This window comes from Cornus florida, unplaced genomic scaffold (genome assembly GCF_030987335.1).
Source record: "Cornus florida cultivar Cherokee Brave unplaced genomic scaffold, ASM3098733v1 CherokeeBrave_3.0.0_Hap2_Chr03, whole genome shotgun sequence".
NCBI lineage: Eukaryota > Viridiplantae > Streptophyta > Magnoliopsida > Cornales > Cornaceae > Cornus > Cornus florida.
The window spans coordinates 57,973,199-57,990,892 of NW_026775573.1; the positions used below are offsets into that span (position 1 = coordinate 57,973,199).

General features: G+C 35.2%; 1 protein-coding gene and 1 pseudogene across 1 annotated transcript; one reads left to right on the forward strand and one right to left on the reverse strand.

Annotated features, from left to right (window-relative positions):
• Nucleotides 1-4,671: 4,671 nt before the first annotated feature.
• On the forward strand, nucleotides 4,672-5,575 carry LOC132301635 (uncharacterized). Its single transcript, XM_059798874.1, has 2 exons — nucleotides 4,672-4,956; nucleotides 5,231-5,575. Exons 1-2 carry the CDS (start codon nucleotides 4,672-4,674, stop codon nucleotides 5,573-5,575), a joined length of 630 nt encoding a protein of 209 aa, XP_059654857.1.
• Nucleotides 5,576-9,128: 3,553 nt separating this feature from the next.
• On the reverse strand, nucleotides 9,129-9,227 carry LOC132301884 (small nucleolar RNA R71; annotated as a pseudogene).
• Nucleotides 9,228-17,694: the final 8,467 nt, after the last annotated feature.

The window sequence follows — 17,694 nt, forward strand, 5'->3', positions numbered from 1 at the left end:
TTGCTCCAAATCAGCCTCTTTTTGCTCCGAATCCTCTCCAAGACTTAGTTTGACTCCAAAAAGGCCTTAAGAAACCATTTTTAGCTTATTTTAACATTATTGACCTGAAATATACAAAAACACAAATAAGTACTAAAACGGGTAAATAAGATAGATAAAGGTCCTAGAATACTCAAGCTTAAGGGGTTTACAAGTGTACTTTTCAGCGCTCATCAAACAGCATTTCCATACCAAAAGACATGCCATTAGAATATCTAAACTCCTTAGGTAACTTTTCCAATCGATTAAACCAAGCCATTACTTTCGAACAAAAACCAACCCATAATTTCATGCCAGAAAGTCCAATTCTCCTTCAAATTCATAGTACTCCTCCGGAATGGGTAAAAGATGGAGCTATAATTCTGGGACAACATCAAATTTACATTCATTTTGATCCCACAGAAGTCCAAGTTTTTACACGACATATCGATTTTGTAAATAACTTTCATAATGATATAGAACCAGCTACCTTTAACCATTTGGTTTATTATAAATTCTATCGTCAGGTTAACTCAAGCTGCAACCCTGGTTTCAGACTCTACGACATAATATAAATATGAAAATTTTCATCAAAGCTAGAATTCCCTATGTCCTCAGATCTCCCCCAAAAATTAAGATATCTCTAGAAGTTGAAGAAATTATAAATGAAGAAAAGGTGTTGCTTGAATAGTTCAAACTCGCCTACAGAAATGAAGAAACCAGTTCACCAGACAGCACTGATGCATATGTGGCTCGCAGAGATAACAGTCCACCAGATAGCAATACCGGTAGAAATTTGTCCAATATGCTAGATTTCTAATAATTGCAAAAAGCATCCAAGAAAAAGCGGATTCGTAATAGTGTACAGATAAAAGTAGATCCACCGAAAGCGAATTCTCAACAGTAAAAGTTGATAAGACTCTCCAGAAACAGACATCAATAGTTCAGCAATAATTCAAGCCATCTTATCTCTAAATCATCTTGCATCTTATCTCAAGAAGTAGACATATATCAATAGTTTAACAATAATTCAAGCCATCTTATTTCTAAAGTATCTTGCATCTCAACCGTCTATGCAACATCTGCAATCTCAACCGAAGATTTATCTCCCACTTTTCCTATAAAAGGAGACTCTCTGCTCAAGCAAAGGATCATCGAGTTTTAAAGCAACCAAGTTTAGAGCCATCTAGCGTTTCAGCCTTCAGAGTGTGTTTCTTCTTATTTCTTTCAGTTTCCTTTGTAAAATACTGTGTGAGGCGTGAATCCATGTATAAACAGTGTGTATCCATGTATATATTGTACATGAAATAAAATAATCCAGTTTGCCTTATTTCAGAGTCTCTTTTCTTTAATTTAGTCTTTTCTTTCTTTCGGGCAAAAGACTTCTGTCCACAAAAGATTTAGTATATAGATTTCCTTTAGCCAGACAGTGTAGATCCTTGAATTTTTTTGAAACCAGCCAGTGCAAGTTGCCTTTGTTTTAATTTAATAATTTTTTCTGTGAGTTGACTCGAACTGTTGGCTTGTTAGCCCGTTATTGCTGGTGTTTAGACATTTTTACAAGGCGTTATCAGAGCGTTATCAGGTTCGGCAGTCATTTATGTGATTTTATTATTAAATTTATCTCAATGTTATTGCATGCTTCCAATTTGGCAGGTTTGAATTTAATTTTGGTATCAGAGCCTATACTATTTCGTTAAAAGAAATTTATATATCTATAATATTTTGTTTAAAGAATTCTATAAGTCCATATTAATCTCCTTTGTTAAAAAGAAAAATATGTTATGATTTAAGGCTTTTGCGACATAAAAGTTAGCATTTTGGGTCATTGTGGTATTAATAAATTGTTGTATGGTCTAAAGTTGAATTAGATTCATTTTTAAGAAATATGTTGAGTAGTCTTCCCATTTATTGAAACTCTAAGACTTTGACTCTATGATATAGTAGTATTGGAGTCTTAAGCTCATGTATTAGTAGTTAGCCCAAAAGGTAACGTGTTCGTGCAAAAGTTTCTCTCTAAGACCTAATAAAAAAAGGTAATCAAATTTGACTTTAAAAAGACCTTTTCTTTTTTGTTCGAGCAAACACAACCGGTGGATGTTTTTACTAAGAGCTACTTTTAAACCTGAGAAAAGTGCATCTGAAGTACAACTAGTTGTGTTTTTGCTAACAGTAAAAATACACCTGTATTTTGACCAAAACTCATAGCTCTCAAATAAAAGTTACACTTCACGCAAGCTCGTAAATGGACTACTATGGTTAGCCGATGATTGCATATATTCAAACTTTATATTGTAGCAATGTGTTCAAATTTAGGGCGTATATTTGAAAATATTTCACATCATCGAAATAAATATACCTATAGCAGTGTTGATCATTCTTTCATCCACTTAATCTCTTTTCAAGTATGTGGCATTGGCCAATCTTGAATCACTTTAAAATTGTGGTATTTAAATATTAAAAATAATATTTAGTGTGATTTATTATACTTTATTACTCTTTTTATTAGTGTGTTTTATTATAAATTATTACCTACTACTTTATTAGTGTGTTAATTCCTATAATTATGTGACGATTAACAGTTACAATTTATATTATTACATATATGGTCATCTTCTTATAAGAGGAGGATTACTTACCCAAGTCTCACTATTCTTGCTCTCTTCTGACCCAGTACTACCCTCAACGATACTTGAAGGCAATGCCAAGAATGCCTCTCAATCTCAAAAGACAGTTTTTTCTTATTCTTATCTAATTTAATTTTACTTTATTTATATAATTATAATCATATTATTTATCGTGTTCAAGTTGATATTACTTGTATTGCTGTCAATTTTATGCTTTCATTTCATATTGTAAACTGATGTTCATCCTACTTGTTCATATTGTTGTATTATTCATTCAATTATTGAAAATATTGTTTTTTTTATTATTATTAGTTATCTTCGAGTTAATACTGTAAGCTATGCGTTTAATTTTGAGCATGTCAATTTAGAGGGTGTGAACACCTGTATTTATTTCATTGTGTATTGTGTATGAATAAAATCCATAAAACTCCCCAACAATCTAAAGCCAATAATGGTTTTTCCAAAAAAATAACAATAATAATATACATAAAGTATAAAACAATTTTAGTAACTCATTGCATTTTTGTTCCTCATCCTTTATGTGCTAATTATGCATTTTCATTATAGCCTCAATGGAGTGTGAAAAGCATAGTTACAAAAATCAGTGCGAACCTCATAAATGTCAAGAGCATTGTAAAATGATCCCATTTTCAACAAATATACTATAGTAATGCAATGAATTTTTGTTTTATTGACACTAGACTATATGAGATTATTTTTACTATTTTTAATATAACATTTAAGGGGAGATTGTAAGCAAAAACTTGTAAGCGAACATATTTTGTAATATGGAACTTTTTTATTTTATTTTTTTAATCATTATAATATGGGTTACCATGAAACTTATCTTCATAAGCCTGCATAGCAGTTGCAGGCTTATGAAGCCAAGAATAGCAGTTGCAGGTTATTGGGGTTTTGGGTCTCCTGCGCGGAGGTGATCCTATGGTGGTCTTGTGCATCCAAAAATTGTCATTTCAGTGATTGTGTTGGTTCTTTGCCCAACTCGTATTTGGCTACCTAACATGCATCAAAACGTTGGTGCACATGATCATCACAGAATCTCCGAGAAATTATTAAATAGTTCTTCTATTTGACACTTGGTGGGTTAATTCAATGACAGTCATCCGATCATGACACTTTGTAATATATTATAATTCACTATTGTGGCATCATTTTTTCAATCCTATAGTTTGTATATAACTGGTCTACCAAATGTCAATGGTCCATAATCATCTAATAATTTCTCACTTTGCACAACCGAAATTTGGGTTGAGGATTGAAAAAATAAGAACAAATTTCAAACATAACCTGAACTATACTCTTTAGCCCTAATGAGTTCATGGTAGTAAAAAAATTTCTAAAGAAATTGAAGTTTTAGCATATTCTATTTTTCTTCTCTTATGTTTTGTATATTTTCATTTCAATAATATAAAAGACTAGAAATAATTAAAAAAGTGTGGAGTGTTGTAGAGAGCGAGAAATAATTCTAGAGTTTGTAAAAATTAATTAATTAATGAAGATTTCAGAAGAGTATAGAATTTATAATAGGTATATAATTTAGATGGAGAGTTGTAGTAACTAAATCTTACATATTTTTATCCTTATATATAGATATGAATCACATATGTAACAATTTATAAAATTCAAAAGTGATGGAATGTGTTCTCTCCCTTAGCAAGTTAATCCAAAAAAAATATTGAACAAGAAATGAAGATAATAATACAGCAAAAAAATATAGTTGAGAGCATCTACGGATTAACTATGTAGATTGGTATGAATATCTTTTGTAAATAGATATAAAATAATAATCATGGGGACAAGATGGAGAATTATAGGCTTATAGCTTTATGTAATTTATGTTACAAAATCATAACTAAGATCTTGGCAAATAGATTGAGTTTATTATTGCCTAAGTTGGTTGGTTTGGAACAATCAGCTTTTAGCAAGGGTAGGAGGATAACATGATAATATTCTGCTTGTTACAGATTTGATTAAAAATTTTGGATTGAAAAGTAGTGGTCCTGCTATGGCCATGAAGGTAGATCTTAAAAAAGCCTATGATTCAGTCAATTGGAATTTCTTACAACAGAGCATGAAGGTGTATGGTTTCAGTGAGAAGTGGTGTAAATGGATAATGAATTGTGTGTCTACTGCTAAATTTTCAGTCCTGTGTAATGGTGTCCCAGCTGGTTACTTCTCTTCAGGGAGGGGGTTGAGACAAGGTTGCCCTTTATCCCCCCTTCTCTTTACTCTTATAACAGATTATTTTTCAACTCTGATGCAAGAAAAAATTGCTGCTGGTCACTTGAAGGTGTGTAATATGGTGTAGAAGACTGGATTGACAGTTTCTCATACCTTCTATGCCAATGATCTATTCATTGTTGTCAAGGCTGATATTTCCACTACTAAGCTATTGATGAGGTGTTTAAAACTTTTCATGTTGTGTCTGGTTTGGTTGTTAATAAAGATAAGAGTGCTGTAATTTTTTCTAAGGCTGTTAGGAGCAAAAGGAGACTTATGCATGTTTTGCAGATGAAAGTAGAGTCTTTTCCTATTACATATTCAGGGTTTCCCTTGGTGAATAGGGTTTGAAGAGTGCTGATTGTAGGGGTTTATTTGACAAAGTTACTGCGAGACTAGACCATTGGAATACAATTAACCTCTCTCTTGCAAGAAGAATTGAACTATTCAGATCTGTTTTGTATTCATTCTTGTACGATTGGATTTTTGGCTTCAAAATTCCTTGGGGGTGTATTATCACACTAGAGAGGAAGTTCAAACATTTTTTGTGGAGTGGGAAGCTTGATGTAAAGAAGATGTCACAATTAAAATGGAGTCAAGTCACTTTACCTTATGCAGAAGGAGGTTTCAATTTGTGCAGATTAATAGATGTTGATTATGCAGCAAAAATTGTTGCTGGGACTTTGTGAAGAATAAGGAAGCCTTGTCGGTTTAGTGGATGCATGCTAGATACTTACAGTAGGGTAATTTCTGGATGGTTCAACCTAAGGTGCAGGATTCTAATATTTAGTAACAAATTTTAGATACAAGAGAGTTTCTTCAGGAAAATGCAACTTTCAAAATTGGAAATGGTAATCAATTTAATATGTTGTTTGATCCATGGTGTACAGGGTTATCTTTAGTCCAGAGATTTGGGGATGCTCTATTTAGGAATTATGATAAGGAGGCCAAGGTTGATACTTTAATTGTGAATGGATAGTGGTTCTTCCCCCTTTTCTTTCCTATTGCTGCGGCAAATTTCATAAGTAAAATTGTGATGACTCCTGGGCAAGATGTGATTGAATGGTCTTGATAAGCCCTGAAAAGTGCACATTTAAACCCCTTAAGCTTAGGTATTCTAAAACCTTTATCTATCTTATTTTCCCGTTTTAGATTGATTTCGTATTATTTCCTTTTTCAGGTACTTATCCCTAAAATAAGCTAACTCAGCCAAATAAGAGTAGAAATGAAGCAATTCTGGGTTGAATCAAAGAAAGGAGCAAAGTAGAGCAAAAGGTAGCAAAAGGTGGAATTTCAGCAATTTCGATCGATCTCAAGAAAAGTTTGATCGATCCAACTTTCATCGATCTCAGCACTTCAAGATGGATCTGAGCCATGTTTGTCCCTATTCAAAGATCTCAAAGTTCAATTGATCCAACTTTATTCTCTGATCGATCGAACATTCTTGTCCTTATCTAAATTATTGATCTTATCCAGCTGTACCACCCTGCCAACCGTTTTTGTCCTTTTCCCAAAAATATCTTCAAAATATCTCATATTTGTTTTTATCCAAAAGGCGCCGCCATAGAGACTCGATCCAACTTCAGTTCGATAGATCTTAGCTAAGTTCGATCGATCCAAGGTCAAGGTTCGATCGATCGAACTTCCTCCAGTGTGAAAAAGTTAAATTGCCAGCTCATAAAAAGTTGTCCTTATAGAATCATTTGGAGAATATTGGAGTACATGCCAGATCATTTTTGGGTGTCACCTAACCTACCAAAAAGGGGGATTTCAGCAACTTTTGGGAGGGGGATTCAACAACAACCATAGAGAGAAGATTTTTTAGAGAATTCTTAGTGAGGAAGCAAAGGAGAGGAAGAGGCTAGAGACACCATTGGAGGCTCTTCATCAACCAAGGAGCAGATTTCTTCCATGGAGCTTGCCCTTGAGGGTTGGAAGACATCATCCATGAGTGGCTAGACATCCTCTTAGGGCTAGAGTTAGCCCTAAGCATGCTTTCTACATCTTGATTTATGTATTTTTGAGGGGATTTGTATTGTGATACATGTTTTGACACTTATATATATATATATATATATAGATCTTATTTATTCAATGATTTATATGGTTTAATGCTTCCAATTGATCATTTCATTCTATCCATATGTCTATGTATGCTAGAGTAGATGTTCATATGTTTGTCTCTATTTCTTGTATTATTGATGCATGTCTATGTGTATTAATGCTATAGATTTAGAGATTGTTAAGACATAGTGCTTAATAGAATGCTCTTGTGGTTTATTTGATGGTTCATACTCATTTTTTGATGAATTGTGCCTATCCCTTAGTTTAATTAGTTTAATTTCATGTTATTAGCTTAGTTGTAGTGTAGTTGTAGTGTAGTTGTTAAATGGGAGGATAATTCATGCTTGTTGTTTGATGTTCCATGCTTTTGAATGCAAGTAGCATATGTCTCTAACCTTGTGATGTGTTTGGATTGTGAGCTTAATGAAAGGATTAATGGCTTAGTTTCATATATTATGTTTTTCATTATGTTGCTTAGACAATATATGCTTAATTGGTCATCCTTACTAATTGAAACAACCAAACACACACACACACACACACACACACACACACACACAAATATTGCAACACATATCTTCCCCTCATTGATCATTCATTAAGGGTGTAGAAAAGTATGCTTAGTGGTGATCTCTAAACCCCAAGATCTCTCTCTCTCTTTTATTCTCTTTATTGCATTATTGTTTACTTTAGTTTAATTTGCATCTAGTGTAATTCAACCAACCAACCACTATTTTGATCACTTGACCTACTAACCCTAATCTTGATTCCTCAACCGTGTATGACCCACTAATCCCTTGGGACGATCCCTACTTGCCCGAGCTATATTTTTAGTGAAAGGTAGTAGTGGCAATTTCTAAATGTAAAACTTGGCCACATTTATCATATTTCTACACCACTACCTTTTGGTGCACAAATTTTGGGTCGGTGTGCGACAAACCACCAAGTTTTTGGCGCCGTTGCCGGGAATTGATTGAATGTAACGTCATATTTATGGAATTAATTAGGAATTAGTACTCCTTTGATCATGTCTTTACTTTATTTTCATTTTTATTTTTCTTTACTCATTATGTTTGTTCTTATTTGACTAGGTGTATTAAGCTAGGAGGCAAGCAAAGGAGCATTCAAGCAAATGAGCTAAGCAAGCAAGGAAAAAGGCTAAAATCATAAAAAATTGCTAAGCTAAAAGTTAAAAAAAAAATTGGAGTCGAAGTGCTAAAGGACCTTTTGTGAGCTTTCCTTTACTCAATCCTTAGTTAAATCGTCGGCCCGCGTGGAGGCTTGTATTTCAATTCTTAGACAAATCGTGAGCCCATGTGGAGGCATTTTATTGTTCTTTGCATATTTTTGAAAGCGTGGGAGTATGGAAACATTGTATGTGGAGGAAGTTTGTTGATTGTTGATTTGTTATGAAGGTGAAGTGTTTGTCATTATTGCTTATTGTGTTGCATTGTACATGCATGGTCGTAGATCATTGAGACCCATTCTTGTCCCTTTAAATTTTCATCTTGAATCTATTGTTCGAAACCCTAGGGGAAGAGGAAGTTCTAGTCAATCCATTTCATCAAAGGAAGTTAACAATGAGGACCATGTGGAGGACCTCGGTCACATAGACCAACAAGGTATTCTCCACCCTAATGTTCATTATGATAACATGCAAGTACCATTAGGCATGCCGAGGCCATTTGTTCATCCACCACAACAACAAGGCCAAGTTCCATTGGGAATGCCAAGGCCAATCTATGCTCCACCACCTCCCATCATTCAAGGCAACCAAGGTGCCCATGTTGCACCTCCAATTGTTAATCCTCCCTTTACTTCAAGAGGCCACTATGTGCCTAATGAATATAATGCACCCACATGCATTCAATTTCCTCCATTTAGAGCACATCATTATGAAATCAAGCCACAAACCATTCAAATACTTCCTAATTATCATGGACTTCTAAGTGAAGAACTTTACAAGCATTTGGATGAGTTTCTTGAAGTATGTTCCACCGTAAGATACACGGACATGCCGGAAGAGGTCTTAAGGCTTAAATTTTTTCCATTCACCCTCAAAGACAAGGCCAAATATTGGTTTAACAATCTTAGGCCTTTTTTAATAACTTCTTGGACAAAAATGCAACAAGAGTTCTTGAAGAAGTACTATCCAGTTTCTAAGACCAATGCCATGAGAACTTCAATTAGGGAATTTTCACATGGGAATGGGGAAACATTTCATGAGGCATGGGAACGCTTTAATGAATTGCTTAGGAAGTGTCCACATCTTGACATGCCCAAATGGCAATTAGTTCAATATTTCTTCTTAGGAAGTGTCCACATCATGACATGCCCAAATGGCAATTAGTTCAATATTTCTTTGAGAGCTTATCGGATAATTACAAGGGCATGGTTGATGCTTCCATGGGTGGCTCTTACATTGATAGGCATGAGGATGACGTGTGGCGTCTTTATGAGAGCATGAGTGAAAATTCTTTGCATTGAACTTTATCTTCGAAGAATGGTAGAAATTCTAGTGGTAGGAAGAGTGTTGGCTTACATCAAGTCGACCACTCCAATGAAATTGCCGCCGAGATGAAATCATTATCTCAAAGGTTTGATCAATTCTTGATCAACAAAAACTCGGCGAATCAAGTATCTTCCTTCCCTAACCATTCTCATCATGCATCTAATGAGACATGTATGACTTGTTCAAGTGTTTTACATTCTACTTCCAATTGTCCCCATGGACATGTGCAAAGTGAGCATCATGAACAAGTCAATGCAACTTTTGTTAATCAAGGGAACAATCCTTATGGCAATCACTACAATGCTAATTGGTTCCCAAGTACATTCCACCTCCAATGCAAAGCCAAGGTTCCCAAGGTTTTAGATCATCATACCAATCACAAGGAAACCAATTTTTAAATTCTCATTTTCCCAATCAATCATATTCCTAAGGAAATGTTAGAAGTCCCGCTTTTGAGGAGAGAGTTTTGACCGCTTTGGACACTTTAGAGGCAAACACACAATTACTTCATTCTCACTCTCAATCCATTGCAAAGCTATAAACCCAAGTAGAGCAAATAGCTAGTACTTTGAATGCAAGAGAGAAAGGGAAAATGCCTTTGAATGCCCCACAAAAGCAACAATGTGTTGTAGAGACTCATTCCTCATTGGAAGGTCACACAATAGAGCATGTCAATGCGGTGACTACCTTGAGAAGTGGTAGGATTGTGGATAACCAAGTGGGTATGTCCAATGAAGAGAGTGAACCGGTGCAACTATAAGTTGACACCCGTCCCATTTCACATTCTATTCCCCCTTCATTGCATATGCATGATCTTTCAAATGAGAATGTGTTGAAAAATGATTTGAAAAGTGATTTTAAAAAGAAAGATTTGCAACATGATTTTAAAAATTCTTGTGTTGAAGAGACTTCAATGAAAAATTCTAAAAAGATTTTTGAACCAAAAGCTCCATTTCCGGATGCCTTAAAAGGATCCATTTCAATTGACAAGCAAAAGGCCAAAACAAATGAAATTAAGGATGTGTTTAGGCAAGTGAAAGTTAATCTTCCGCTTTTGGATGCGATCAAGCAAATTCCAGCTTATGCCAAATTCTTGAAAGACTTGTGCACCCAAAAGAGGAAGAACAAAAGCCAAGCACCTAGAAAAATGGTCTTAACCGAGCAAGTGAGCTCAATTTTGCAACATAACACTGTTCCAAAGTTTAAGAACCCCGGTTCACCTACCACTTATGCATCATTGGTGATCATATCATTAATCGGGCTTTCCTTAACCTAGGAGCAAGTGTTAATCTTCTTCCATACTCGGTGTATGTCAAATTAGGCTTAGGAGACTTGAAACCGATGTCGGTGGTTTTACAACTTGCCGATCGATCAATCAAAAAGCCTAGGGGTATCATTGAGGATGTCTTGATTAAAATTGATAAATTCTTCTTTCCCGTTAATTTCGTTGTCATTGACACGGAACCGGTCCCAAATCCTAATAGCCAAATTCCCGTTATCCTTGGCCGTCCTTTCTTGGCAACCGCGAATGCCAACATCAATCGTAGGACGGGGATAATGAAGATCTCATATGGCCATATAAAGGTGAAGTTGAATATTTTCAATCCAACCCCCAACTCATTTGACAAACATGAAGAGGTTAATGTTGTAGAAAAATGTCATGACCTTAAAAGTGAAGATATAAAGTTTTTAAGTGAAACCAAAGTTTCAAAAGGTTCATCTTCAACCCTGCATTCTAAGAAAATTGTTTCAAAGTCGTGTTTTGAAAGGGCATGGAAGCCCAAAGATTGCATTGACCAAGGACTGAAAACTTCTTTTGAGCTTAATTCAACAAGTTCTCTAGGGAACCATTTGTTGGGTGGAGTTCAACACACTTATCATCCCAACAAAGAGGGGATGTATTATAAGATGTTTGATCCGGGCTAAAAGAGCCCAACGTCTTGCTAGAGACGTTAAAAACTAGCAAGACATTTCGTAGGGTGTCAAAACCCTATTTCTCCCTCATTTCTATCTTTAATTTCATTTCTTGCGAAGTCTAGATATTGGCTTTGGATTCATATGCATTGCTAGGAACTGTGATTAGGATTGCATGCACTTTTATGTTGAACTTGAGCATTTTGCATAAGTTCAATCGATCTCAAAATGAGTTTGATCGATCTAACTTCCCACCTGCATCAAACCTGCATCCAAATCACTCTCTGTCCAGTGGTTCAAACAAAACCTGCATATTTCAGCTCTCTGTCCCATCGTTTGAACTTGTTCCAAGATCGATCTTTAGTTCTTATATCGATCCAACTTTATCTTCGATTGATCTGCAGTACCCAACATTTAGAAAAATTTTGAACGCAAAAACCTGCATACTTTTGGCTCTCTGTTAGATCGATCGAACATTTGTTTAGATCGATCTCAGTTTTAAAAATTCATTACTTTGACTTTGTTTTAACTTTTTAATTTTAAATTCCAAAAATATTTTATTTTATTTTATTTTAAAATTCCAAAAAGATTTTCTTTTATTTTATTTTATTTTATTTCTCAAAAATCCAAAAATATTTTTAAATTTTAATTTTTAGTTTAATTCTTAATTTTTAATTTTTAATTTTTAATTTTCAAAAATCCCAAAAATATTTTACTTTATTTTATTTTTCAAAAAAATAAAAAAAAAATCTCAAAAAAAATTTCAAAAATATTTTGAGAGATCGATTACAATTCGATCGATCTTAAGTATCAGTTCGATCGATCTAACTGGTTCGGGGAAGTTTTTAAAAATAGAAATCAAGGGTTTGTAAAGCGATTCAAAGATTGATCCAACCCTCTCAAACCCTCGTTCCCATCGCCGCTACACCTAATCTTCTCCATCTCAGGTGAGATCTCCAGCGAGCATCTAGAATGTCGTTTCTCTCTCTCTCTCCTCTTGGATCTCGGATCTCAACCTCCTTCGCATCTCCACTTCTCTCTCTCGTTTTGGGTAAGATCTGAACCTCCCTCTTGTGATTTCAAGCTTCAATTTGTTCAATAAATGTTTTAAATGCTAGATGTAAGCTATTTTGATGCTGAAACTCTCCATTAATGAAGTTTGAATTTCTTTGTATATATATGTATATATGTATATATATTTTGTTAGATTTTTAATTTTTGATTTGATTTTTAGGAGTATGGGCCCCATAAAGTGATTAGGATTAATGTTATGCTGTGTTGATGGGCCCACAACCATGTTTGTGAAGGCCCCGTGCCATCCACGTCACAGATCTGTGACTTTTCATTTTCTGTTACAGAGTTCGATCGATCGAACATCTTTCTCAGATCAATCTAAGTGAGATCGATCGAATAACTTTTGTGATCGATCAAACTTTATAGATTTGTAACACACACTTCATCCATCATTTATTGTGTTCCATGCTATGATACCCCTCGATTCTAGAGCCACGGGTGATCAAGTCCGAGCACAGATCCGAGGGATACCAAACAATTAATACATAAACGAACACAGATAACAAAATAGATTTACGAAATAAATATTAAAGCTGGAAATAATACTAAATTTAAAATCCTCCAAATGATAAAGATTAACAAAAATCCAAATCTCCAAAATAGATACAACTCGGGAATCCATCTAATGGACCCCTAAAATCCAAACTGAAATAATCAGCTGAAGACAAAATCCTAATCTATAATATAAAATGAAATCCTACATTATCGGAGGAGTGAGTGTCTATATCTGCTCTGCACGTCCAAGCCCTAGCCCTGGAACTGACAACACCTGAAAAAATAAAGGAGTGGGTCAGGCCCACATGCAAGTCCTATTCTACTACGATCCAATCAGAAACCCGATACGCAGATACATCCTAGATAGCTCAATAATATCTAGAGTAGTCCATATATATATAATTACACACTATAGGACGCTCACTAGTCCAAGTGGTACGTCTCAGCCTAAGTAGAGATACCATGCAAATCGCACATACTGTGGTCATGTGTATCTAGACCTACCAGGGAACAGAAACCACCGTCTAGTTATCCATCCTAGGCGATATACGCACCCTAACCATAGTCCTGAGACTCAAGCTCATACCATGGCACCATAACATAAATATATAAAGTCCGTTCAAGGTGTGTCATTCAAAAGGTTTATTGACCTGACACTAACTTATAAGTAGGACTTAACATTTTTCAGTTAATCCATCTTATTTCAAAATAGGTAGGACTTAGTGTTTGAACTAATCCATCCCCAATATGCCACCGTCCCATACCGGTGCATATACATACATATAAGTAGGACTTAACATTTTGCAGTTAATCCATCTTATTTCAAAATAGGTAAGACTTACTGTTTGAACTAATCCATCCCCAATATGCCACCGTCCCATACCGGTGCATATACATACCTCCACATAATAAAATTGATTAAACAGTATTAAGCAATTCATCAATTATACTCCACACTATGCATCAATATAAATTAATACATATATATCAGTATTAGGCATTAAATATAAGGCCTAAAAATAACATTCCAATAATGTAAACTGCTAAAATAATCTAAGCATTTACATTCTCCAACTTGTCCATAAATTGATGCAGTTAAATAGCAAACATATATCAATTTTTAATCCAAACAAAGCATAGGTAATTTCAGGTAAGTCACTATACTTATAACTCCATCTAAATATGATTCACAAATTTAAATCATAAATAAAAACAATCTCCAATTTACAGTAATAAATTTCTTAACCATAACAGTGCACAACCTACAGGTTTTTCCCCAGGTTCACCCCACTCCATTCCTTAATCAAATTATGAATTGATGTTTCCCTATTGTTTTTATAGGTTTACAACATTCCTACACATGATTTAAAATAGTTTAAACCAAGTAGAAATACCCTGCACCGACCAAACAGACCCTAAAAATACATAACTGTGTGTTTCAGAGGAAGAGAAGGCTCAGAAAAATTTAGAGCCTTCTCCAAAATATGGGAGCCGGCTCCCCACCCTTGGGAGCCGGCTCTAAGGCCTTGGGAGCTGGCTCCCTACATTTGGGAGCCGGCTCTTGCATTGTGGGAGGCGGCTCCCTCCTTTGGGAGCCGTCTCTCTCACCCCTAAGAGCCGTCTCCCCGTCTCTACTTCGTTTTCCTCGACTCCAGCGTGTTCCACGACCTCTGTATTTGTTTTAATACTTGCTCTAAGGTTTAATTAGTGTCCTACAACAGTTATAAAGCATTGACATGCATCAAAGACATCAATTAAATAAAGCTTAAACTTAAACGAAGCATGCATCAATTAACCGAACTGAAAGAACTTGTAATACAGTTTAATTCCAACAAAGCCATTTCAGTTTACCCAGGCCTCTGTAAATCTTTTACTACGTGTTCTATTATTCAATCAATGTCCCAGACTAATTTTTAAGACATCAATAAGCCTCAAGGTTCTCAATTAGACATACTTTAAACACAACAACGGTATGAACCAGTTAACAGAGATTACACAATTTCGCATATCAATTTAATTCAATGGAACTAAAAATATTTCAAACATGCAATAAAGACTTGTTTTAGCATCCATTAAAGCCCTAGAGTCTACCTAGGCATGCACAGAACACGACTTAAAGGGAAAGAGCTAGAACAAGACTTGCCTCCGATTTCAATTCAGAAACCTTTAAACCTCCGTCTCTAGCAACTCCGGCGACCTTAGTTGTTTTTACTGACCTTCGTTGCTCCTAATTCAATCCACGAGCATGCATCAACACCTCCTCCTTGGTTCAGCCCTTGACTTTAAGCCAACCCTAACCTTTCTTTCTCTGTTCTCACAACTCTCTGTAGGACTCTGTTACGTGAATAGGGTTAACCAAAACCCTTGGCAGACCTATACTTATATATTTATAGGTTTTAATTGAAACCATAATTTAAATCCTACACCAACCCTAAGTCGGCTACGTTCAAACATAAAACCCTAGAATCCATCCACTACCTAAGTCGGTTAGCGTTTATAAATTTATACGTGCATGTACAAGAGAAATACAATTTAATAGTTAATGCAAGAAAATAACTTTAGACAATCAATTAAAGAAAAACAAATACACAATTAATTGAATTAAAATAAAATAAATCAAATAAGCAAATAAATGAAATTTAAACACCCAACTAACACATTTAAATCAAATAATTTAACAATTAATGCAAATACACACTTAATTAATTTAAAAATGCAAAATAAACAGTTAATTAAATACCAAACCTATCCTTTTGAATTTAGGGGTATTACATTTTTCCCCTTTAACAAAAGGAATTCCGTCTTCGGAATTCGCTCTTACCTTCTTCCAAAATTTATGGAAACTGCGAGCGACTGCCAACCCCCTATTCCCAAGTGGACTCAGCCTCATTGTGATGACTCCCCTGAACACGCAATAAAGAAATAACCTTATTACAAAGGATTTAATCCCTACGGTCGACAACACAACTCGGTGACTCCAAATAAGTCACATCCGGCTGCAACTCAATCTTCCCAACATCGATATGTTGATACAGACTCTCATGTCGTAGATATTTTCGCAACATGAAAACATGAAACACATTGTGGACGCGATCCAAATTATCCGGAAGTGCTAACCGATAAGCGAAAGCTCCAACTCAATCCATAATCATGAATGGACCGACAACTCACGGTGACAACTTCCCTTTCTTCCCAAAGTGCATAACACCTTTCAGAGGAGACACTTTGAGTAGAACCTGATCCCCAACCTGAAACTCTAACACATGAGTATGACGAGCTACATAACTCTTTTGCCAACTCTGAGCCGTGCGCATACGATCCCTAATAAGAACACCCTTTTCAGAAGTATCCTTAATAAACACGGGACCCAAGAACCTACTCTCTCCAACCTCTATCCAACAAATAAGCGATCGACATTATCGACCGTACAATGCCTCAAATGATGCCATACCAATAGTATTCTAGAAACTATTGTTATATGGAACTCTACATGAACGATCTTTCTAGTGGCCTTTGAAATCAAGAACACACGAACGAAACATATCCGCATGATCTGATTAACCCTCTCGGTCTGGCCATCAGTCTAAGGAAAAATCAGATTTCACTCTCTCTCTCCTCTCTCTTGGCCGGATCTCATGGAAGCCATGGCTACCATGCTTCTTCTCTTCTTTTGAGCTTCTTCCCTTCAATGAAAAGTCATAGTGCATTAGTGTTTTGTGTTCATCTTGGTGAGGCCTTCGATTCCACCGATTGGAATCTCGTTTTGGCCATTTCTTGAGTTCGGGTTTGAAGTCAAGTTGTGTTTTTGATGGGGCTTCTTGGGGGTTCATGTAGATCGTGTTGTCCCCAACAAAACCTTGAACGTCAGATTCGGAGCCGTTTCATTTCGGTGGGAATTTGAGATTTCATCTCAAATGGAGGTAGGGGATGTTTTAGGATTTTGTATGTGTAATATGGGGTGTTTTCTATGATTATACAACTTGATTGCATGACTTGTATTAAATCTCAAAAATTTGTAATATTTATTTCCTTGTATAAGATTAAATTTACAATGACGCATATAACTTAAAATTGAAAAGTGGCATGATGATAAATTATGTTTTGACATGTGTGTTAGCATATATTAAATTGGAATTATTTAGATAAGAATTGCACTTTTAGTTAATAATTATCCTTTGTGAAAGTTTAATTATCATGGATGTACCTTGCATGAAATTAACTTGTAGCATGCTTTTAAATTAAGTCTTGACATGTTGTTTAACATACTTTAATTTGAGAGCATTTGGGTGAGTATGAAAATCTAGAGATTTTAATTAATAGGATTCATTAAAATCTATTTAAAGGCTCCATTGGCCTAATTAAGTTTTGAATTGGTGTATGCAATGACCATGCTATATTGTTTAACATGTGTTAATTAGAGGCCATTTGGTTGAGGTATGAAGCTTAGGGAAATTAATTTGGTTATTTGATAAATTTCCGTTTCTATTGCGTTAATGATGTAATCATGTATTTGACAATGGTTGTATGTTTAAAGCATGATTTTTGACTTGTAATGGATTCATGAAATTGTGTTTTCAATATTGGATTATATTACCATAGCGTGTAACGAATCACACACTGAAGATTCGACATATGATGCTATATAACGCGTAACGAATCGCACTCTGAAGATTCGACATTGTCATCCTATAGTAGTTGTGGATTTAGAGCATGTATTGTGTAGTTTCAACCTACTTGTGCATGGAGGTA

What these genes read in the sequence shown, in the direction of transcription:
- LOC132301635 (XM_059798874.1), top strand. Translation starts at nt 4,672, where the DNA reads ATGGCCATGAAGGTAGATCTTAAAAAAGCCTATGATTCAGTCAATTGG. An exon ending in TTGCTGCTGGTCACTTGAAG is followed by an intron (nt 4,957 to 5,230) that starts GTGTGTAATATG and finishes CTTGGTGAATAG; the next exon opens with GGTTTGAAGAGTGCTGATTG.